General features: G+C 41.9%; 1 protein-coding gene across 1 annotated transcript in view; it reads left to right on the top strand.

Annotated features, from left to right (window-relative positions):
• LOC5576547 (nucleosome-remodeling factor subunit NURF301) overlaps positions 1–21,866 on the top strand; it is a 61,601-nt gene extending 39,735 nt beyond the window's left edge. Inside the window, exons 10-17 of the mRNA XM_021842157.1 lie at positions 14,804–15,233; positions 15,298–15,896; positions 15,957–16,186; positions 16,587–16,748; positions 16,812–16,979; positions 17,052–17,247; positions 17,313–17,397; positions 20,634–21,866. Coding sequence (XP_021697849.1) covers positions 14,804–15,233; positions 15,298–15,896; positions 15,957–16,186; positions 16,587–16,748; positions 16,812–16,979; positions 17,052–17,247; positions 17,313–17,397; positions 20,634–20,869 — 2,106 coding nt within the window. The 3' untranslated portion in view covers positions 20,870–21,866. The remainder of the gene's footprint in view (positions 1–14,803; positions 15,234–15,297; positions 15,897–15,956; positions 16,187–16,586; positions 16,749–16,811; positions 16,980–17,051; positions 17,248–17,312; positions 17,398–20,633) is intronic.
• Positions 21,867–24,538: the final 2,672 nt, after the last annotated feature.

Here is a 24,538-nt window from a genome sequence, read left to right as displayed (position 1 = left end):
ATTAGCCTTGGAGCGAAATTATTGGTAACGACGATAATCATAAGACCAGACTATCGCTCGAGCTGATTTTTCGGTGAAAAGAGTCGTGCGATAATATCAAACCCATCTACCTTTGCGATAGTGTGTTCTCTAAGATCTGCAGCAGCGAATTTGTATTATCACCAGCAATGAGTAGTTGGCTTCCTTTTCTTCCGTAATCCGGCGGGAAATTGATCACTGGGGTGAATTTGTTCAGGTTTCGTTGGAATCACAAACATTCCATGTTGTCTAGCTTACCGTAGTCGAATGATGATGAAAAACTGTTTTTTTTTTTAATTTTTTTATTTTTTATTTAAGACGACGACGAGATGGATCTACATAGGTCCGAGCCGTGTCCAAATCGGACGAAACAGCAAATTAAAAAAAAAATCAGTTCTGCATAGAAATATTCAATAGATAAACTGATAAAGATCTATTAAATAATGATTTTGCCAAAATTACTTTGACAATATTTGACTTCCAAAGGATAACATAACAAAAGGTTGTAAAATAGTGATCAATTTTCCCCCGGATTACGGTTACTCCTTTTCTATTCTGTGTTCAGTGCCGCCGATAATGTTGAATCAGTGAAAATGAACTGATCGATCTTGATTTCTCGTCAGATAAATAAAAATAAACAGATAAATTTATCTTAATCAACAATTAATAAGAGGAATATGGGGCCCAGATAGCCGTAGCGGTAAACGCGCAGCTATTCAGCATGACCAAGCTGAGGGTCGTGGGTTCGAATCCCGCTGGTCGAGGATCTTTTCGTAAAGGAAATTTTCTCGATTCCCAGGGCATAGAGTATCTTCGTACTAGCCACACGATATACACATGCAAAAATGGTCATTCGGCAAAGAAAGCTCTCAGTTAATAACTGTGGAAGTGCTCATAAGAACACTAATCTGAGCAATTCTTTTAGAATTGCTCAAGTGGTGTACAGTGCATCGACATTACCCTTGGCCTCAGACCCTTATCTCCCCGGAACCACCTTACGGTATTTCATCGGGGAGGGACCAGTGCATATAGCACAACACGTGTAGCAGGAGTAGCCTATTCAAACTGCTTCTCCTAGCCGACTTAAACAATGTTACAAGAGATCAGCATGGGCAGGGTTAATCCTCTACAGCCAACTCTTGATCAGCGCGCCATAGGCGCTGCAATTCTAACATAATGTGAGTGACAGCCGTAGTTACTGCATTCCAGCTCTCGGAATCCGCACACATTCTCTTTATTATATTGTCGGGAGACGTGTCCCCTCCGCATGTATCGAGCATGCGGCCTCTCACAACAATGAAACGGGGGCAATCGAACACGACATGCTCCGCTGTTTCCTCCACACCAGCACAAGCGGAGCACGCAGGAGATTCTTCCTTTACACATTACACATTACTTACACATTTGGCATTAGACGATGGGTCATTCTACCTTTAGTGGAGTTATCCCATTCCTGCTGCTAACTTTTGAGCGTTGCCTCTTTACACGTGTCGCGGACTCCTCTGGTACCTCTTTGGTTGAAGCATTGAACATCTTCCTTGATGGTGAGCCCGATGGGCGTCATCCCGTCTATGATGCACACGGCCTCTTTAGATACCGTCCGGTATGCACTTGCTACTCTTAAGCACATTATCCTGTACGTGCTTTCCAACCGCTTTAGGTTTCTGCTCGTTCTAAGCGCTTTTGACCAGATTGGTCCTCCATACCTTAGTATAGATAGCGCCACGTACCAGTAGCTTGCGTTTGCTAGCAATTAAACATCATCCTCGAAAGCCTCGCTATAGCCGTAGATGCCCTTTTACAGGCATATTCAACATGGCTAGCGAAGCTGAGCTTGTCATCGATCATTACCCCAAGATGCCTAAGTGATCGCTTCGACTCTATGGTGCAATCACCTACCGACATAAGCGCCCGTTGCTCGGACTTGAGGTTGTTGACCACCACCACCTCAGTCTTGTGACGGGCCAGTCCTAGTTTCCTAGACTTCATGCATTCCTCAACTATGGAAATAGAGTAGCAGCGCAGTAGCAGTCAACTCTACTTCCTCCATTGATTTACCATAGACCACTAGGGTGATATCGCCGGCGAAGCCAGCAATCTTAACACCCGTCGGAAAGGGCAGCCTCAGTACGTCATCGTACATCTTATTCCATAACATCGGGCCCAGAATTGAACCTTGAGGTACTCCCGCGGTAATTCGAACGCTTTTCTGCCCCTCATCTGTGTCATACAATAGAAACTAAACTCAAATCGTGCAATTTTCCATCAACAATGACTTTGGATGAAAAAGTAGGAAATAATTCTGAAGATATTTGCAATCTTTTCGCAATTTTTTTTCAAGAAAATTATTCAACATTTTCGGAAAACGATCGAGATTATTCTTACTTTTCACATTTTGCTGACTTTCCAAGTGATGTTGGCGTTAATTCTATAAATGTTCTGGACATTTTGTTTGGTCTTAAAAATTTGGACGCCACTTTAGGATCAGGGCCAGATGAAATTCCACCCGGATTCATAAAAAACTTAGCAACTGAACACACAACTCCATTATTTTGGTTATTCAATATGTCTCTTCAAACTGGCCAATTTCCAAAGGTATGGAAAAAATCATTCCTCATACCAATATATAAATCAGGTAAGAAATCGGACATTCGAAATTATCGCGGTATTGCTATTATGTCATGTGATCCAAAACTTGTCGAGTCAATTGTAAACAAAAATATGTTTGCCCAAATAAAAACTCGTATAACAAACGCTCAACACGGCTTTTTCAAAGGTCGTTGGACCACTACGAACCTTCTGGAATTTGTAAGTTACTCACTGAGTGCAATGGATAAAGGTTACTTCGTAGAAGCTCTTTACACTGACTTTAGTAAAGCATTTGATAAACTGGACATTCCAATGTTGACTTTCAAGCTTGAAAAAATGGGAATCGAAATGAGTCTCCTTACGTGGATCAAGTCCTATTTAAACGACCGTCAGCAAATAGTAAAATTCAATTGGAAAAGATCAAATCCAATACATGTTACTTCTGGAGTACCTCAAGGCTCACACTTAGGCCCTCTTCTTTTTATTTTATATGTTAATGACGTTTCTTATATTCTAAACAAACTGAGGGTCCTTATATATGCTGGCGACATGAAGCTATTTTTAGAAATAAAGAATGATAACGATCATAATGTTTTTAAGAATGAGATACAAATTTTCTACACGTGGTGCTGCAAAAGTTTATTGGAATTGAATATAAAAAAATGTAACTTCATAAGTTATAGCAGAAAACGAATCACACCAAATATGTCTATTGTTTTAGGAAACAAACATGTAAAAAAATGTGATAAAATAAGAGACTTAGGAGTTATCTTAGACTCAAAACTATCATTTGTAGATCACTATAATGCAATCATTCATAGAGCAGGAAATATGCTCAATTTCATAAAACGATTTGGTCAACACTTTCGTGATCCTTACACATTAAAAATACTTTATGTTGCGTATGTAAGATCAATATTAGAATATTGTAGTATTGTTTGGTCACCTTACACAAAAAAACATGAAGAACGTATAGAATCGATACAAAAGCAGTTTTTATTATACCGTCAAACGGGGTGACTTGCAACGGCGGGGTGACTTGCAACACATTGTAATTTACAACTAAATTTCACTATAAAACACAATTTTCAATAGAAAATTCGTTTTAAATCGGTGCTTCAATACGTGTGACTCACAATTCAAGTAGGGGCCACGATTAAAACTGTTATTATAAATATGTTTATACAATAAACATAATTCTTTTAAATGTCTAGAAATCTGATACTTGATGGAGGTTCGAAATCGTGACCTGAAAACATGAGATAGATTTAATGTACAAAAGTAATACTCTACATGTTGTTTCTATAACTAATAAGTGATAATATGAAAAACTTTATTTTACGAAATTGTAGCAACAACTTTTTAATATAAATAATTTTTATACACATGTACCTATGCGGGGTGACTTGCAACACTTTATTTCTAAGCAATTTAGAGTTTTATATAAGTTAAAAACTTTTGTGTTAGGTCTACTTCATAATAAAAAGAGTAATAATTCATCAACCAACTACAAACACTCGTTAAAAATATTGTTCGGTTAAGATATTGGACCTTGATGATTTAACGCCTCTTTTTCCCATACAAAAATAGCTCAATTATTTTCTTACAAAAATGTATTCTAAATGTTCTTGTACTGGTTCGAATGCTTTAAATACATGAATAACAATATTTAACAAGTGTGACTAATAAAAAATATCAACATTTTGTTGGAAAAAACTAAATTAGCAGTGAGTGTTGCAAGTCACCCCGCACAAGGACATTTAAAAAATTTCACCTTTTTGATGACTTTTGATATGACAAAATAATTCGATTTAATTTTCTATCATCTCATTCTGTAGGCGAGCCGGCCATTCAAAGTTCTACAAGGAATTTAGATTTTTAGATTACGTTTAGATTATGGTTTATGTTGATTGAAGTTGAAAAGTGTTGCAAGTCACCCCGTTTGACGGTACGCACTACGTAATTTAGACTGGTCAGTACTTCCTCTACTACATATGAATCACGATGCATGCTTATCAATATGAAATCACTGAAAGTGCGTCGTGATTATGCTTTGATTTCTTTTGTTAACGATATTGTTTCAAAGCGCTTTGATTCTGCTGATATACTTTCAAAACTGAATTTTTATACTCCTACTCGTCACTTGCGCAATCGTTACTTGTTCACAGTAGGTCATCATCGCACGAACTACGCTAAATTTAGTCCGTTGAATCAGATGATGACTATATATAATCCGCATTGTGAAATGATTGATGTTAACATGTCTCGAACAAAACTGAAAAAATACTTTTTTGATATACAAAACTATGGTAACTGAGGAATGTATTATGAATCGAGTATACTCAACAAATTTATAGTATATAAACACATAGATATTAAGAACACAATGTAATTTAGAATGGTCAACAAAATGTTTGACGTCAAATAAATAAATAAATCTTACCATCAACATAGCTTTCTAGAAGCTTACACAACTGCACCGGTACCTTGAGGCGGTGAAGTGCGTGTGCTATTGCTTCCCAGCTTGCGCTTTTGAACGCATTCTTCACTTCCAGAGTGACAACCTCAGTTGTCTGAACGACCGACTGGATAGCGTCCAGAGTAAATTTACCTTTCCTGAATCCAAACTGGTTGTTGCACAGGCCGTCCGCACTCTTCGTATACGGTACTAGCCTGTTGAGAATCAACCTCTCCAATAACTTGCCCGTCGTATCTAGTAGACAGATAGCTCTATACGCCGACGGGTCACCTGGTGGTTTTCCCGCCTTTGGTAGTAGCACCAATTTCTGTCGCTTCCATACATCCGGGAAGATTCCTTGATCAATGCAGCGTTGCATCGTGGTTCTAAACATGTCCGGATCCGCGTTCACTGCCGCTTTTAAGGCTACATTCGGGATACCATCGGGTCCCGGTGCCTTGTTTGACGCGAATGATTTCACGACTTCTGCCAGCTCTTCATTCGTCACTCTCGCCACTTCTTCTCCTTCATCTGCCGCATATGGCGCTGGGGGCCATGGGCTTATGGGATAGTGCGGGAAGAGTACATCGATTATCGATCGCAGTAACTCGGGCGACTTCTCTTGGGGCGCTATGGCACCTTTGGTCTTAGCCATTACCACTCTGTAGGCGTCACCTCATGGACTAGAATTGGCACTCTCGCATAGACTATCAAAGCATGCCCGTTTTCGACTCTTGATTTCCTTTTTGAGAGCTAACTCTGGCTCTCTGAATGCTGCACCGCGTTCTTCTCTTTGTGCTTCTGTGCGTGCGCGTTGCATTCTTCGTCTAGCCCGAAAGCAGATTGCTCGAAGATTTGCAATTAATTCGCACCACCAGTACACCGGCGACCTGTTCTCTCTAGGAGGGGCTTTTCTCGGCATGGAAGCATCACACGCTCGTGATATCACTAGCAACTAGCTCTTCACCGTTTAGGTCCAGAGTGTTTCGTTCGCGCCTCAGGGCTTCAGTGAATACTTCGGCGTCGAAGCGCGCTGTTTTCCACCCTCGGGCTTGGGTCGAGTTACATCGCGCTGCCTTCCGCCCGCCTGGTATTATCTAATAGCGAATCGATTGATTATCGTTATGAGGATAACTGTCATCAACGCGCCATGGTACCTAAAAGGTTAGGCCTACAAAACGTCACGTCGATGATCGATTCTGCACCATTTCTTCGGAAGGTACTCACTGTACCCACATTTGCCAGCTCCACATTAAATGCGGCCCGGGATTCCAACAATAGCTGTCCTCTTTGGTTGGTGCAGCGGCTACCCCACTCCACTGCCCATGTATTAAAGTCGCCAGCTATTACTACTGGCTGCCGATTAGCTAGTTCGGCTATCATCCTGTCAACCATGTGGGAAAATCAATCGACCACCTTGGGGATGCGTAACAACTGCAATAGAACACGCCGTTGATTTTTGCTATCGCAAAACCGTCATTTAAGATAGAAACTACTTCTTGGATTGGGTATCGTCCTGTCGTCCCTATAGCTGCTAGCTGTTGAGACCTATCCGCCACCGTGTGAGTCGAGATGAGTCGCTTTCACCTCGGGTGACGTGAGACGACTAATGCTAATCAAATGAGAGCGAGTCGACAATTGCCACCCCATTCGACTAGTGATCCTTTATAGAGAGATAAGCGGAAGTAAAATGGAATGATTTGGCAACAGACCAGCAGTGCTGATTTTGCTCGGCGTCGAGAATAATATTGTAACACGGACATGACTTCCTCATTGCTAAAAAGTGTATTTTGTTTCGTTATAGATCTTTGAGCTACATATCAAAACTAATAAACAGCCGAAAAAATCAAAAACTCAAAATCGCATTGACAAAAATTCCAAAAAGTAAAACATTTCATTTTTTTGCTTCATGCAAAATTACTTTTACCGAAATAATTTCAAGTGGATTACATTACTCCTCAAGAAAAGTTCAAAACAAACATAACGCATGTTCGTTTGGCTCACACTTTGACAGCTCTCGCTGCTCGATTGGCTCACACTTTGACAGAAATGTCAGCTTCCGCGAATCTCTCTTATAAAGGATTACTACATTCGACTCGTCTCACCTCACACGCCGCGCAGAATAAGCACAAGTAACACCACGTCAGTCTTGGTTTCCGAGACTGACTGCCAAAGCAGCTGCTGGGCTGCATCACAGTGGTTTAAATTTAACTGTGTTACTTCCGTTTTGGCTGCTTTGATACTCCGCTTGTGCCCGGACATTTGGGTCTGCCCGTTAAGTGTCCGTTGTCTGCTCTGTCGACACATATTAGGCACTTAGCGATTTGCTTACAATCGCTTGCCCTATGGCCTTCGGTGCCGTATTTTCTGCACATCTTACTTCTGTCGGGACCATTGCAATTCCACGACTTATGGCCCTTCCCGAAACACTTGAAGCAAACTTCAGGAGGCTGTTGTATGCTCAGCCGGCAAACCGACCAGCCTACCTTGAGTATGCCCCCTTCGCTTTGTTGGCCTCTACGACCGGCAGCCTGACCGCCGCCACCTGGGTGCCCTGCGGGCCCTTTCTAAGGTGGATGGCCTTACTGGCTACGTCATAGTTTCCCAAACTGTGGGTCGCGACCCCCTGGGGGGTCGTGAGTCTGTATTTGGTGGGTCGCGAAAAAAATCCAAAATATTAATTTATTTCCAAGCTTTTTTAAAGTTTCCAAAAACTTTGGCCACTGGCTAGAAATTATTCATCATAGAATCACTAGAATTGTTTCTTCCAGTGATTAGGCATGGGTCAGCCGGCACTATCAAAACTAATCTAAGGCTAAAATATTTGAATAATTATTAAAAAAAAGGGTCTATAATCGAGCTTCCATGAGTCAAAGAGATTATCAGCCCATGGATATAGCGAGTAATGTAACAAATATTTTTAATAAACTGTTTGAGAGGAATATCATAGCACTCTTTTTTTTTTAGTGTGATTCACGGTGTCAATATCTCAATTATTATCAAACTTTCATGCTCCATGACTTTATGGTTGGAAGAACATAACATATTCTGTCGAAGAAAATTTCCCATGCATTTGGTATGGGACTGTTTTAGCTGCAAAATTTGCTTTGCTTGTATTTTGTATGTAAAATAACCCTTAAATTTGAAAATATTTCATTTTCTCCGACAGAATATTTTTAAACTTTCAGGGTGTGAAAGAAATTTGCAAGTGCATGCAACAAAGATTATAATAGAAATATTGATCCCGTGTGGTTCCGAGAGCCAATGTTGAGCAATAGGACATCTACTCGTGGAAGTTTCACATAATTGGAAAATTTTAAATTTTGCAAGAATATAATCAGTTCTATATGGAATTTTGATAGATGTCGAGACATTCAAACAATTCATGTTGTTATAAAAGTTTCCTATGTTAATGTTTTCATCTTGTAACGAGAAGGTGCGTGTTAACAAATAGATTTTTATTCACTGTAGTTTCAATCAAGCATAGCGCATGCCAATATCAATTACGTCTTGTGATCATATCCCAATCCGAATTAACAAATAAGTGACATCAGAAGCTACAGTACACAACTTGTCTATGGACAATTTTCCTCTGGTGGGTCGCAAGAAATATGCTTATTGGCTAGGTGGGTCGCGAAACCAAAAAGTTTGGGAACCTATGGGCTACGTCAATGTCACACTGCGTCATCGTCGCTGCGTCGGTGACCTCATCCAGATTTTTACATTGGAGAGTCGCTTCAGCAGTAAGGGATCTTACATCAACCTCGTCGCCAAGCACTTGTTGTTCCAGTTGCTTATAGACTGCACCCTTTACCTTGGCGTCCTTCTTTAAGACTAGGATCATTTCACCAATCCTAGTTCGCCTTATGCTCCGTATGTCTGCGCCAAATGGCGATAGCTTCTCTGTGCTTCGCATCGCTTTCAGAACCTCGGCGTATATCGCTTCCTCCGTTTTGATAACGAGGGCTTCGCCTAAATTCCTACGTTTCGCTGTTTTCGGTTTAGCGCTCTCCTTGGGCTCCGTTTTCAGTTTCCTCTGTTTTTTCTTATTTCCAACTCGTATCCACGTGTTGCTGTTGCCTTGCGCCCGTGGTTCCTGTGGATGCACTGCCTGGTTCGGGTTATCCCGGCTCCTTTTTCTTGGCTTTCTTGGCCTTAGGCTTGGTGTTGGCCTCTCCTTTTTTGCCATGTCCTCTTGATCGCGGGCCTTGGCTCGTGACAGCTTTTCCGCTCTGGAGGACGGCCGCGTAGGTCATTTTTCTCTTAGCAACCATACGTCTTTTCGCCACGTATGCATCCCCGGAAGGTCCCCCCTCTTCCGCATCGCGTATCTAATAATATCATCAGATATATTCGCGTTGCCTGTGAAGGAAAACACCTCGGTCTGACACGACCTAGTGTCTTTTTTGCATTCTACCTTGCCAAGTTGTTCCTTGGCTTTCTCGTAGTCCCGCTTTGCAGCTAGGACTGATTGTCGCAATTTCAGTAGACTTGTTTTCAAGTCTTTGCTGATATTGCTTTTGCTCTTAACAAACTCGATGATGACATCAAGTTGCTCAGCAACTACCTGCATTTTAGGGAGGTACTCTCTATTGCGATCCGTGGCCTCGATTAGTCCCGGGTCATCGGTCACCTCACATGTTGCACTGTAGCGGCCAGTGCCTGCCGTCGTCACAGTATCTAGGCTTTTACCCACACTGTTTTCACTAAAGTCGGTGTTGGTCATTGGCCTCCTTCCTTGGCGGGAACCTCAGCCGGTTACTGATAGGTCCAGAAGCCTCTCCTTCACATTCTACTAGTTGTTTGTTTTGGTTGATCATCTCTTATGGGTCCCCCTAAGAGCCGCTATCCATCTCCGCTGGAATAGTCGCCTTTATGATCCCATGGTTATCTATGCAAGCAGGAAGGCCATGCTAGGGTTGACATAGTCCTTTATGGGGTACTATGTTCAGAGCCGGATCGGCGCAGGTTAGGTAATGGCATCTGAGCCAAATCTCGCCCAGTTGGAACAACCAGGCGACGGATTAGGAACGTACTCTAAGGCCTGTCACGGTTTTGTGGGACGGGAGCAGCCTGCGCAATTAACCCACTCGCCGTTTCGGGCCAGTGTCACCCGACCCTACTAAGGGAGTAGAATGTCGCCGCTGTCAGCCTCAAAGCATATTATCCAGTACATATACCGTTACTTGTCCTTTGTCGTGCGCTGCCAGTATACATAATTGGGGCCGTACTGGCGTTGGACCCAATGTGCTCGAAGCAGTGTTGTGAAAATCTCAATTTCTCATAACTCACGCTTGATATTTTTCATGGGTGAGTTGTCAATCACGTAACTCAGCAGTCAAAAAATCATGGATGAGTTGGCTCACCTTTTTGACTCATTGTCTCGTATTTCCACAGTTTACTCACACACGGCTATAATTTCTTGTTAGTGTGGTAAAATTATAGTAATCCTTTCTAGCGTAAACAACAACATTCGGGTTTCACGAGTTTTTGACGGGTTTTGCGACTGAATCATTTTTTACGGGTTGAGTTGATTGAGTGATTTTGAATCAAAATCTCAAGCGTGAGATTTGAGAAGCAGATCTCTAATGAGTTTTCTCTCACGGGAGAGCGTATTGATTGAGATTTGAGTATGAGTCTATCAACACTGGCTCGAAGCACTCCTACTCGTAGTTCCATGCCTTGTCCGTTTGTATTGCGACCAGTATGCCATAATCAGGATCTCACTGGCATCAATCCTGATGTGTCGGTTGGCACACCTGTTAGTTTGGGCTAGGGTACTTTGAACGGCACCGGTCGCTGTGACAGAGTTGCATTCGGATTTTTGTGGTTTTTATGAAGGTTCATCAGAGCCCACTGCGAACTTCACCACATCCTGGGCAACTCCCCAACTCGCAGAGGTCCTGGGGGAAGTCCGTTAAGCCCCTGGACTTTCGTCCCTGCTGCCCCAACAGAATACACTGTGTAAAACGCATAATGCGAAGCAATAAGAGTGAAAATTTAAACTAAATTACAACATTCTTATAATCCCACCCTTATTTAGCCTCAGGTTTGATACTGATGAAGACCAGCCGATTATCTCGCAGAAACACAAGGTCACCTGCACCATTGCTCCGGGTAGCACAGGGAGGGCACAATACTGTATAGGGCGCCCTGGGACTCCACAGGCTCCGCTTGCGGTTAGGTTTTTTAGACCCCCCTAACCATTCATTCTTAGACACGGTAAGCTTAAAGCGGCATGAATTAGGGGTCACCTGTGAGGTGGACTTTTACCACCGGAACAGGCAGTCCGTAGTGTTCATTCTTAGCCAATTGAAACAACCGCTATCGACACTACACGGCTGTCTAGGCTAGTCGGGAAAAGGAAGTTAACATTTATGATTAACTCCTGACGTGCCCAAACAGCCCGCTGATTCGCCGTGTAAATCAAATCGAGTGTCACTTCACAGTCACAGTCGAGAATTGTCACCTCGATATACTAGATCAACAATTGTCATCTCACGCCACTCGTAGAATAAACCCATATATTTTTGAGGAAACTCGAAATCGAAAATTAAACGTCCGATTCTAACGAGTTCAACAATTACTTTACTTTATTCAACAAACAGGGTGGCCACCGAACCGGGAAAAACGGGAAAAGCGAGAAAAAGACGGGAATTTGAATCCATCGGGAAAAAGACGGGAAAAAACGGGAATTTGAGATGGTCACCGGGAAAATTATTTTGAAAGAACATCTTCAAGCTATAAATCTATAAATCATCAAAAATAAGTTGTAGAAAGTTGATATGGTTGATCATATTGCCATTAAGCATCTGTTATCTTGGAGAAATAACTTTTAAATTTTGCTTGTTAAAACAGTCTAGTTTGCTACACTCAAGTTGGTTGGTAATGTTTTGGAATACCTTATTTTTTTATCTCTTACTATCAGGGCTTATATTTTTTCTTTATCTTATTTGACTCAAAGTTTTGAATCAGATATTAAAAGTTCTTGCATAAAGTAACATATTGGATTCATTATTTTCTTTAGTTACTTTAGTTTAGTGTGGCTTTGTTTCATCCTCATCTTAAACTTATTAGCTTTAGTGAACTCTTCATTTTTACACACTTAGAATAAAATGCCGAAACTCGGCTTTCGGAAACCGAGATCCGTACAGCCGAGCGCTCGGCAGTCATCTCGGTTTAATAGTTTTAGATGATAAACTCGGTTTCTGTGAAAGAATTTAGCTACCGTGTTAAACTGAGAATCTCGGCATCTCACAAACTGAAATCTCAGTAAAAATGAACAACAATCTTTATTGAGGCACTTTTGGCCGCAGAATATATTCTTAATTTATTTAGGGGAACTTACGTATTCTCGGCAGCTTAAGCCGATGCCGTGCTTCTTTTGTAATTTTCTCGGACATCAGCAGACAAATTCCGTGTTTGTCTATTTACATTTATGCGTTACTCAATCCTCTATCAATTCACATCGACAGACTTGTCAAAATGCTTTTGGAAACGTTTTTACAACGCTGCGAACATCCCTTGTCAGTGTGACTATTGTCGGCAGCCTCAATCTCTTCGGCAACTTTCCCATAACAACTGCTGGTGAATCTCTTCGGCAGCTACAAATTAGTCCCATTTTGTGGCGTGCTCATTTGAATTGATGACATCTCCGGCGATATCGTTTGTTTAGTCTCGGAAATCTCGCCAGCGGGAAGCGGGCAGAGCGAAGAATCATCTGAAATTTTCCACTGATGTGTTTTGATATAAAAATACTGTATATTTGGCGTTTGAAATTTGGTTGCCGATAATAGTCGAATGGTGCCGAAGCCGTAAGTCTCCCTAGTTTGCATTTGTGTTTTTAAGCAATGCTAACTTTGGGCTGCCCATAAATCAGAATTGAAAATAATTATTGACATGTTCTTAAAATACGACTAATTATACCATAATTACTTCCCGGCAGAAAACGAACGACATTGTACACTAAATTACATAAAAAGCAACAACTTTGAGCATACTTACAGAAAAGTTCGTACAATCTAACTTCCTCCAGACTTATAATTTCAGGCACTTGGTTAATTGTAGAAACTTTTCTACGATATTTTCACTACTTTTCTACTTATACACAAAACCGATGCACTTTTCCGAATGTAAATGAAAACAAGATGGCAGATGGTAAAATAAAATACTGAGATTCTCGGTAAACTTAGATGGAAACCGATATATCAGCATTCGAGCCAACTGAGTTCGGTGAAAACGTTGTTAACGTTTGTGCTCGGCTTACAATATTGTCGAGATACGGGTAAAATGTAGAACTAACCGAGATTTCAGTTTCAGAAGCTGCCGAATCTCGGTTAAAATTATTTGTTAGCTGGGTTTTCAGCAAAATGGCCAGAAGCCGAGTTGACTCAGCATTTAAAAATGCCGAGCTCGCGAACAAAATTTAAGTGTGATGATGAAAAAAAGTTAGATTGAAAATTGAAATACTTTAAATAGGGTAATAGGGAACAAAAAGGGCATATCTAGACATGTAAATGGAAATGGAATGCTGTTTGTATGTCACGAGTTGGCTTGAGAACGGGACGACTGATTTGAATTATTCTTTCACTTTTGTTTTCTTTAGCGTCTCCGACGTGTATGAGTGGAAAAATATTTTTGGGAAATTCTTCAAGAAAGCAAATTTGACATTAACTTTTTTTAAAGTTTTTTCAACAATTTGTAATTCCATACCCATTGTACGAGAGTCAAAAAATACAAGGCAGTCTACTACGAATATTTTTTTTTTCTTATTGGACGGAAAAATACCGTTGAAAAGTTTGAAATACAATTTTTGGTGTATTCAATTGAAAAACCGATCGAAGGGGGTAACGTTCAGACTCCTCAATTAAAAACCGGAAAAATTCTGAAAATTATACCGGGAAAACCGGGAAAAAAGCGGGAATTTCAAAATGAACATTTGGTGGCCACCCTGAACAAAGATACATGTGTGTGTGTGTGTGTGTGAAAGGTTTATCTTCCGGTCTCCCTGGATTCTGCAGTAGCAATTTCTTGCGTAACACTAAGCTGATTTATAATCCGTCCTCTATTTGCAATCACAACACGTCTTTACAGACAGGGAACGTCATTGTCGCTTGCCACGAGAATCCCAAGATAAACGAATTCTTCAAATACTATTTCAGCTCCAAAAACACGCTGTTTCCCTCTATCGCTACCTGTAACCATGTAGGTGTTTCGTTTTGATGGAAACTATGGTCAATCCTCGGTCAAGGTCGAAGGCCACCTCTACTATCTCTGCGATCGGTTTCATTGAAGTAATCAAAATAACGTCCACGATACCAAGGAGGACATGCGACCGTGTGATGCCCTCCAGAATTAGCATTGTAGAGAACATATCCCAGATGAGTAAAGCAGCTACCTGGCTTTGAAGGAATACTGTCGGTTGTCAAGTAGAAGCCTTAGTTGATGTTCCATTCGTATTTAGACAACGCTTAACAATATAAACTATTTGCTCCATAGCCTTATAGATACTGTAGATATGAGTACTAAGGAGGGTGTTTACTTCCACAGCCCTGCGTGCTAGTTGTCCGATTGTTAGGCAATATTTTTTTTTGTAAATCAGGACATATAGATTGATAATTTCAATCAAAATTGATTGTTTAAGGAATATTTGTTTGCTTGCGAGTATGGACGTTCTGGATCTAAGGCAGTCACCAAGAAAGCCGCTACTATACATCACGCTCATATTTCATTCTACAGGCGGACTCGACGGTAACAACGACAACACCAACCGTGGAGGACTCGGAACTTCCAGTATCGGGTTCGCTGACAACGACCATCAAAACTGCGGCCAGTACCAGCAACAATGACAATAAGCCGCAGATCTTGTCCAACATCGTTATCAACGGTAGCAACAACGCGGTCATCAATCCGATGGTCAAAAAGGAGCTTCAAAAGGTTCTGGCCAGCAATCTGAATAAGCAGAACGTGATACGGATACAACCGCAACAGGTATCATCCCCGCAACCACAGCCGATGCAGGTGGAGGAACAAGTGCTGGAGCAACCGAGTGAACCGCTGGCGGGAGAGGCCAAACCGGCGAAAGAGGAAAACGCTTCCGACGAAGATGCTAAGACGAGTGAGGAAAAGGATGATTCATTTGTAGTAACCCCGGATTACATCCAACAGAGTAAGGTTTAGTTCAGTGTTTTGCTCTGCAATGTTGTCTAATTGTTTACGATCTAATATTTCAGCAATCAAAAATGCCTTAAAGCAGGAGAATCTGAATCCGGAGATTGAGGAGAAGTTGCTGAATCTGCAACGGTATCAGGAGAAGCAGATGAAAACTGACGACCGATCGGCAGCCATTGCCTTGCAGCACAATTACAGCAACATGAGCTCGAACAGGGAACACCATCATCACCACAGCACTCCGGTCAAGTCGAAGAAACGATCTCATCGAGGGGAGGACGACGACGACGAGTGGATGATGGACACTCCAAAACGACGACCCACCAAATCCGGCGGAAGTTCTCTCAGTTCGGTTGAGCGAAAGGTTCATCATGTTGCTTCGAAGGACGGTGATGCGCCTGGTTCTACAAAGAAGCGTACGATCTCACAGAGCGATGCCTCGAGTGCATCGGTTGCTGCATCAGCGGCTGCTGCTGCAGCGGCAGTGTTGGCCTCTGTAAGTGCCGAGTGTGCAGCGGAAAAGGAAATGGCGGTTCCGTTGGAGACCACGACCACTACGCCGGTTCCCAATGCTCGCTCGGAAGCTGCTCGTAAGAGCAACGAGAGGCGAAAACAGCAGCAAGCACTGTTGCAGCAACAGCAGAGGCAGAACAAGTTGCAGGTATGTATGCGATATAGATCTTGCGGTAGAATTCGTTATGCATGGTACACATTTCCTTAGGCTCAACTGAACCGCCACAAAGAGCAACTGAAGAAAGACATTCTCAAGAAGCGATCTCATCTCGAACGGGAATTACAGGTACAAATACAGAAGGAACTGTCCACCGAACTGGCAGCGCGATGCAAGCAGGAACAGCAACAGATCAAACAGGAGCACAGTGGGAAGCAGCATGCAACGGCCGCGGCGACACCGTCGACGCCTGCCGAGAAGGGTTCCCACAGTAAGAAAAGGTAAATCATTTTAATTAAGGTTGTTTTTCAACGGGAGCAGACCATTTGGCGTATTTTTTTCATGTGAATTCTAACACATCCGGAAAGTTATTCACTCATGCATTCATGGCTAGTAGCCAGTCACGTCTTAGTGATTTGGTCAATATTTTCACCCTGGTCACTTTTCTAGCAAAAATCAAGTCATATTTTTTGTATAAGAAATATTTATAATTACTACAATCTACTATATTTAAAGATCAATTTTTATTTGGATTAAGGCTTGTAAATCTGAAGTTACTTTTGTGGCCATTGTCTTATGTCAAATGACCGTTATGCCAAATAGCGTTATACCAAATGACCCTATGTTAAATCACTTATACCCTTTTTCAATAACGATCTAACAATTCAAATCCAATTCAAGGTCATCTGCATCTGTATCGAAAGAAGACAAAGTTCAAAAGACACCGAAGCATGCACAAGGCTCGAGCAAAGCGGAGAAGGCTTCCAAAGCGAGCGGTAAAAAGGGATCGAAGAAGAAAGAGAAAATTTTATGCCTCTGTCGAACGCCCTATGACGATACCAAGTAAGATCCACAAAAGTCCTCTTGAGTTTTTGGAATTACAAAATTAACTTTTACCTTCGGCAGATTTTACGTCGGTTGTGACCTGTGCCATAATTGGTTCCACGGGGACTGCGTTGGAATCTCCGAGGAGCAGTCCAAGGAAATCGACGAGTTTGTGTGTAGTGAATGCAAGCATGCGCGCGAGACGCAGGAACTGTACTGCCTGTGCAAACAACCGTACGATGAATCCCAGTAAGTAGCCACCCCCCTAATGAATTTGTAGATTTTCGAAGAAATAACCGACATTATCATGCAACGTTACAGATTTTACATTTGCTGTGATAAATGCCAAGACTGGTTCCATGGGCGCTGCGTGGGAATTCTGCAAAGCGAGGCAGAGTTCATCGATGAGTACATTTGCCCCAACTGTCAGATTAATAATTCGGTCAATTTTGCCAACATGAAATCGCTGAGCGCGAAAGAGTTTGATAATCTGAAAAAGTTGATCAAGCAAATTCAGGTAATTAATGATTTTTTACTTTGCCTAGTAGTAAATTAACAAATTTCTGTTATTTCATTTTCCAGCATCATAAAAGTGCATGGCCGTTTATGGAACCGGTCGATCCGGACGAGGCACCGGACTACTATCGTGTAATAAAAGAACCAATGGGTAAGTTCTGTTGTCCAGGCAGGTCTCTTTTTGAAGAGTTTGTCACTATTTCATTTCGAGTCTCTAAATACTCACAATTCTGATACCTTTCAGTCTGAGGCTTCTTTTTCTTCTCGCGAGTGAGGGCTCTGATTCACCTTCAGAAATTTTTATGTGACTATTCCATAGTTTAATACTTTAGGAATTTCTTCTCAAATTCCTTGAGGAAAACATTCAAAAATTCTCGAAAGGATTTTTATCTGGAATATTTTTAAGAGCTTCTTCAGGGATCCCTTTAAAAATATCGAGATGTCTTCACTAGTTCCCCCACAAATTAGCGGAATTCGCTCCAAAAAATCTTCAGCGCTCCACTACTACTATTTTCAGTAAATACGTAGACGGGTCATCTGGTGGTTTCCCCGCCTTTGGTAGTAGCACCAATTTCTGTCGCTTCCATACATCCGGGAAGATTCCTTGATCTATGCAGAGTTGCATCGTGGTTCTGACCATGTCCGGATCCGCATTCACTGCCAGCTCTTCATTCCACACTTCTTCGCCTTCATCTGTCGCATACGGCGCAGGGGGCCATGGACTTGTGGGATGATGCAGGAAGAGTACATCGAGTATCGATTGCAGCAACTCGGGCGACTTCTCTTGGGGCGCTATAGCATCTTTGGTCTTAGCCATTACCACTCTGTAGGCGTCACCTCATGGACTCGAATTGGCACTCTCGCATAGACTATCATAGCATGAACATTTTCAACCACCAGTACACCAGTACACCGGCGGCCTGGTCTCTCTAGGAGGGGCTTTTCTTGGCATGGAAGCATCACAATAATAATAATATAATTCAAGTTATGCTAAATGGCCATTATGCCAAATGATCCGCTTCCCTTCTGGATACTGAGTTCGTTATTGTCAGTCGTCAGCAAAGATCCAAGGTAGACGAACTCGTCGACCACCTCCCCGTCTATCGTAACATGTACTTTGTCTTGGTCGCTTTCACCACCAGTCCAACTTTTGCTGCCTCGCGTTTCAGGCGGTGACAAGTCTGTCACCTTTTTAAATGTTCGGTCGACAATGTTCATATCATCCGCGAAGCATACGGCTGCTAAGCCAGCTATCAGCATAACACCTTCTAGCGCAATATTGAACAACGGGCATAAAATGCATCACCTTGTCGTAGTCCCTGACGGGATTCAAAAGAACTGGAATAGCCACTTGAAATCTTCATACAACATTGCACACCTTCTTTCATTGCTCTTTTTAATCTTGTGAGCTTTCAGGGAAATCTGTTTTCATCCATGATTTTTCAATGCTCTATGCGGTCGATACTATCGTATGCCGGCTTGAAATCGATGAAAAGGTAGTACGTTGTAGCCTGGTATTCATGACATTTTTGGAGGATTTGTCGTATAATAAAGATCTGGTCCGTTGTCGATCGACCATCAACAAAGCCGGTAACTTCACATGAACTCGTTTACCTGTAGGACAGACGACGAAAGATGATCTGGGATAACACCTCGTAGGCCGCATTTAAGATGGTGATCGTTCGGAAGTTTTTACAATCTAACTTGATATTATGAATATTTATTGGCTTTTCTCGGTGAATGCAATACTGTACTCAGAGTGAAAGGGAGTAACGAAAGTAATGAAATGACAAGATGGATAGAATCGCAAGCGAGCGACGAGAGAAATTAATAGAAGTTGAAAATTTGTTTTTAACAGAGGGCCATATGTGTGAACAACACAATCGAAACGACAAATCGTTGCCTAACGTCCTGGTCTCGAACGGCTAGATGTTGTAGTGTTGGTCACTACTAACACTAGACAGGCAAAAATTTGTCGCCTCGACCTGTTAACTATATCGTTGGCATATTTTCGGAGATTGATACGAAATTGACGTTACTTATTGGATTTTTCGCGTCTAATCTCGCATACCCCTAATTTGCCCAAGTGATCCTATTCGAACTGAAGTTAAATTTCTTTGCCAAATTGATTCTACATTTATAAGGTTGTTCACATATATGGGCATATTACTCCTTCCTTGAACTCCTGCGGTAGCTGTTATGTTTCATAGATTGTGCCTATCAGCCGGTGCAGACAAATGGTCAGCCTCTCTGGGCCTATCTCTATGAGTTCAACTCCGATACCATCTCGTCCGCAATAATGACGAAGGCATTTTCTCGGTTGCCTGTGTTCTCAGCGCCATTCAGCTGTTCGTCGTAATGCTGATTCCACCTTTAGATCACCTCATGTTAACATCTTAGCTCGCGACACGTAGCCGCTGCAAGATGCGCTGAGCTTCTGATAGAACTTACGCGTTTCTTGAGACAGGCACAGCTGTTCCATCTCCTCGCACTCCGTCTCCTCCAGACGGCGTTTTTTCTCCCGAAAGAGGCGAGTCTGCTGTTGCCGTTTCCGTCTATAATGTACCACGTTCTGCCGGGTCCCTTGCTGCAGCATGGCCGCCCGCGATGCATTCTTCTCCTCCAGAATCTTCCTACATTCCTCGTCGAACCAATCGTTCCGTCGACTCCGTCTCACGAACCCGACGTTGCTGTCAGCTGCATCGTTGATGACTGCTTTCATTGTTCTCCAGCAGTTCTCAAAAGGGACATTCAGCTCACCCTCTTCCGATAATGCAGCCTCGAGGTGCTGTTGCGTATGCAGTTTGGGTGCAGTTTAACCGTCAATAGTGGAATTCTAGATCCTGATATTCGGGCTAATGATATTCGGGCATGTGACATTCAGGCTAATGACATGCACGCTACTGTTATATAGTCAGATTTCCCATGAAGATCCCCGAGATGTTTCTCTAGGAATTTCTCCAGCATTTCATGCAGGAATTACTTCTGCAGTTTTTTCAAACATTTCTCGCGTAATTTATCTAGCAAAGTATCTATGAATACTATTTTTATGTTTATTTAAAGTTTTACAGAACCAAATTATGTTGCATATATCCCAAAAATTCTTCCTATAATTTTTAAACACATTTCTTCATAAATTCCATCTGATGGTTTTGCATTCAGAAAATTAAAAGCGCTGCATTTAATGCTCTAAATAAAACAAAAGAAAATAAATAAATCCGTTAAGAAATGTCTGGTCTTTTTGAGAGCTGTTGCCCTAATTTTGGGTCATTTTGGTCTCTTTTTTAAAGTATGGTGTCTCCAAAGTCCCTAGTTTAAGAAACTTATTCGATAATAGCTCTGAGCTTACAAACATCTACTTTACATTTCCATGTTTTCCCCTAATAGATCTCCAAAAGGTGGAAAATAAAGTGAACAATCAAACCTACCACACCCTGTCGGAGTTTATCGGCGACATGACCAAAATCTTCGACAACTGCCGGTACTACAATCCGAAGGAGTCGCAGTTCTACCGGTGTGCCGAGAGTTTAGAGTCGTTCTTCGTACAGAAGATCAAGTTTTTCCGGGAAAATCTGGTGGAAAAGAAGTCGGCCGGGACGAGTTCTACATCAACGTCGGTGTAGAGGGCAGCGATAGGCTATGCAAGCACAATAAAGTTTTATTGTTTGTTTTTTTTATTCAATCTATCATTGTACCTTTGTATCTATTCCACGTAACATGGCAATACATAACGAACCGTATAGATTTCCTAAGTTTATTAATTTAATTTCTGATCCTATAAGTCTATTTATATAGCACCATAGATGGATATTTTTTTAGAGTTAAGCCAAATTAGCGGTTTTTTATGGCTGGTGGAAGATTTCAACTGTACATATGCAATTCTATTGTGAAATATACACTCGTGCTATGAAGTAACTTCTAACCATCACCAGGGAATATTACTGATGGAGGCGTGTAAATAATTTGAATATTTAAATACGAAAGTGTACAGCTTTACAAATGCCTTCTCCACAAACGACAAACATTCATCATCTCTAAAACAAGCACACAAATGCAGTGAATTTGTTCTCACTCCCCATATCTATTACGTTTTACCTAGGAAAATAGTGTTATGTGTATATTTGATTTTGCTAATGTAATGTAAATAACAAAAAAAATATAATTATCGATTATCGTTAAAAATTGTTGATAGACACTTATTTAAAGATGTGCACTTTTTTTTATTAGGTACATTAATCTCTTACACATATTTTTTTTCTACACATTAAATTTTACGATCATTGAAAAGTACAATACAACAACTGTACAGTTTTCCTCTTTTGAACCATTCGAAATTTATACAATGAACCGGGGAAGAGGTTGAGGGATTTTGTTTGTGTTTTATGCCTATATTGCGATATTTTTTGTAACATAAGATCTTCTTTAAGGTGATTACCCTAGTGTAGTAAGAGTAGACGCGATAATAATGAGAAAATCGTAGTTGTGCGCCGTGTTCTCGTTGTGAATGAGAACACTCGCTGTAAGGAATTAGATGTACTAAGAGCTCTATAATTATTGTACACAGAAAACACACCTTTTATTGTATACATTTGCAGAATAAATCATTTATTTTCAAAAAAAAAGTATGAAGTATTTTTTTTTTTTTTTCAATTCTATTTATTTGAAAGGCCCAAACGCCATAAAGCTTCACGGGGCCGAATAAACTATTTTTTCAAACTGAAAATAACAGGTGAATTGGGATCACAATCGCTTTGGGATCCCTGAGTGGCACACATTTTCTTTTTTTCTTTGCCGCGCTTAGCTGACAGCCGTCGCTTGTTGGTCCCATCGTAGGTTTCGCACGGAGAGGATGAGCTGTCGTCGTTCAAGTCGTCGTCGTCATCGTCATCGTCATCGGCGTTGTTGTTTGCGATTTGTTGTTTCGGTTGCTGTGTAGGTTTACTTTTCTGTTTGCCCTCGTCTTCTGCAAGTGAACGCTTGGCGCTAGCCAAAATTTCACTAAAAGTATCACGGGAAGAAGATGGTTGGCTAGCTTGCATCGATGGGAAATCTGTCTCGTTGAATGTAGATTTTGCAGTTGTGACTGTCGTTGTTTTTGCCGCGTTTTCGGATGCGGTTACATCCACACATTTTTGGTTGGGATGTACTGCTCTAGAGCAATATCTGCAGGTCTTGTTCTGGTTTGGGTGTAGAACCGTAGCGGTGTGGCTTTCAATTGAGATGAATGATGGAATCGATGTTTTGAGTCTCATTTGCAAAACTCGCACTCCGTTGTAGACTCCGCCAAAGTAATTTTTCCAGCGCTCGTTTTGTATGGAGAGAACATCTCCATACCTCATCATATGGTCTCCGACGGTTGCATGAGGCAAGGAAGGAGGAAGGTCGCAAACTCGGACAGTGACTGCCCCGCTATCCACATAAACGGGAATCTTGAACGGCTGGTCCTTATACACAAAAATGCGTTTGAGATTGTTAAGTTTCTCATACCGCAACGCTATGTCATTGTTCTTCATCTCAATGTACACACAGTTGCGGGTGTTGTGCAATTGAACACTAATGACATCTGCGAGGTTCAAACTAATCTCGTTCTCCATAAAGTTTTGCACTTTACCGACATCGGGTCGAACTGGAAGAACGTTAAAATCTACCACAAGAGTATTCTTCCTTACACTACTCATCACGGAATCAGTATGGAGTACGAAGCACGGGAGCAAAGTGAAAATACGTCCGAAGGCTTTGAGCAAAGGCTGTCAACTGACCATATGAAGTATTTTGATACATTCCGAAATTGTCCAAAAGAGTTCAGAATCTTGGAAAGGATTTATTTATTTATTTGTTTATTATCAACTGACCTTATGGTAGTCCCAATGATAAAACTTAATCTAGGTTTACACAAATCGTCTAAATGTCGTGACAAATAGTAGCTCGAGAATAGTGGAAATCGAAAACGGAAGCTACGCGGTTGAAAATTCTCAGCAGACCGGTGATTCCACAATTTGCACTGTAGTTTGCGGCGGAACTAAAACCCTAAAAAGGGAATTGTTTCGCAAATTTCGGATTCTCGCTTGAAACGGTAGATATCTCAGAATCTGCGCGCCGTGTGAGGTGAGATAAGTCGAATGAGGTGAAAATTGTCGACTCGCTCCCATTTGATTAACATAAGTCTGTTGGAAGATAAAATAAACATAGTAGGCGTTCAGACCGAACGTCAATCGTAGTAGCCTAGATTTAAATTTGAATAAAATTATTCTCTTCTGTTTCTACCACTGCCAAGAGTAGTTCGTTTTACTGCCTACTCCAATAGGTTATGGGCCCAGGTATTTTTTCAAAAGAAGATTCTCGTAGCAGAAAATGTCTCTCGGCGGAGCTGGCGACAACCAAGCGGAACGGATTTCGTAAATCCAGCAGCAGTTTCAAAACCACTCAAGCCTTCCCCCCATCGAGCGGTTGTGCGGTCGTGAAAACTGGCCCACGTGGAAGTTTGCGGTGGAAACTTATCTCGAGCTGGAGGAGCTGTGGGAAACAGTGAAGCCGATTCCCAACGCGGATGGAACGTTGCCGGCGATCGACGAGAGGAAGTGTAGAAGAGCACGTGCGAAAATTATTCTCCTTCTGGATCCTATCAACTACGTGCACGTGAAGAACGCGAAAACGGCCCGTGAGGTTTGGGCGAAGCTTGAAGCAGCATTTGACGACACCCGGCGCCGTTACTCAGGAAGCTCATCACCACATCGCTTTCGTCGTGCGGTAACGTGGAAACGTACGTAACGGAAATCATAACGTGGCAGTTGGTACAGCTTCCAGCCGACAAGAAGGCCAACGGCTGCAAATGGCTCTTCAAATCTAAGCAGGACGAGAAGGGCAACGTGATCCGTCACAAAGCAAGAATCGTCGCTCAAGGGTTTTCGCAGCGGTACGGGTCCGACTACGACAAGGTCTTCGCGCCGGTGGCAAAGCAAACGACATTCCGGACGTTGTTGACTGTTGCCAGCCGGAGAGGTTCCATCGTAAGGCACGTCGACGTAAAAACGGCGTACTTGAACGGTGTACTCGAAGAAACCGTCTACATGCGTCAACCAGAGGGGTACCATCAGGTCCGTCACACTCGGGCTCAGATTGGGTACCACTTCTAGTACTGCATTTGGTCCCTCGGTAGTGCAAAAGGTACCCAAGTTTGACAGATCGCAGTACACTTTGAACGGCATTCTAGATTACCTTATGAGCCATAAAATTTGGAGCAACTGCAAGGGACATGGGGGTCTTTAATTTGTCTTTGGTACCATGTCGGCGAT

The sequence above is a fragment of the Aedes aegypti genome, chromosome 2, assembly GCF_002204515.2.
Source record: "Aedes aegypti strain LVP_AGWG chromosome 2, AaegL5.0 Primary Assembly, whole genome shotgun sequence".
Taxonomy (NCBI): Eukaryota; Metazoa; Arthropoda; class Insecta; order Diptera; family Culicidae; genus Aedes; species Aedes aegypti.
Note: the sequence above shows the minus strand (reverse complement) of the source record. Positions and strands in the feature narration are given on the sequence as shown.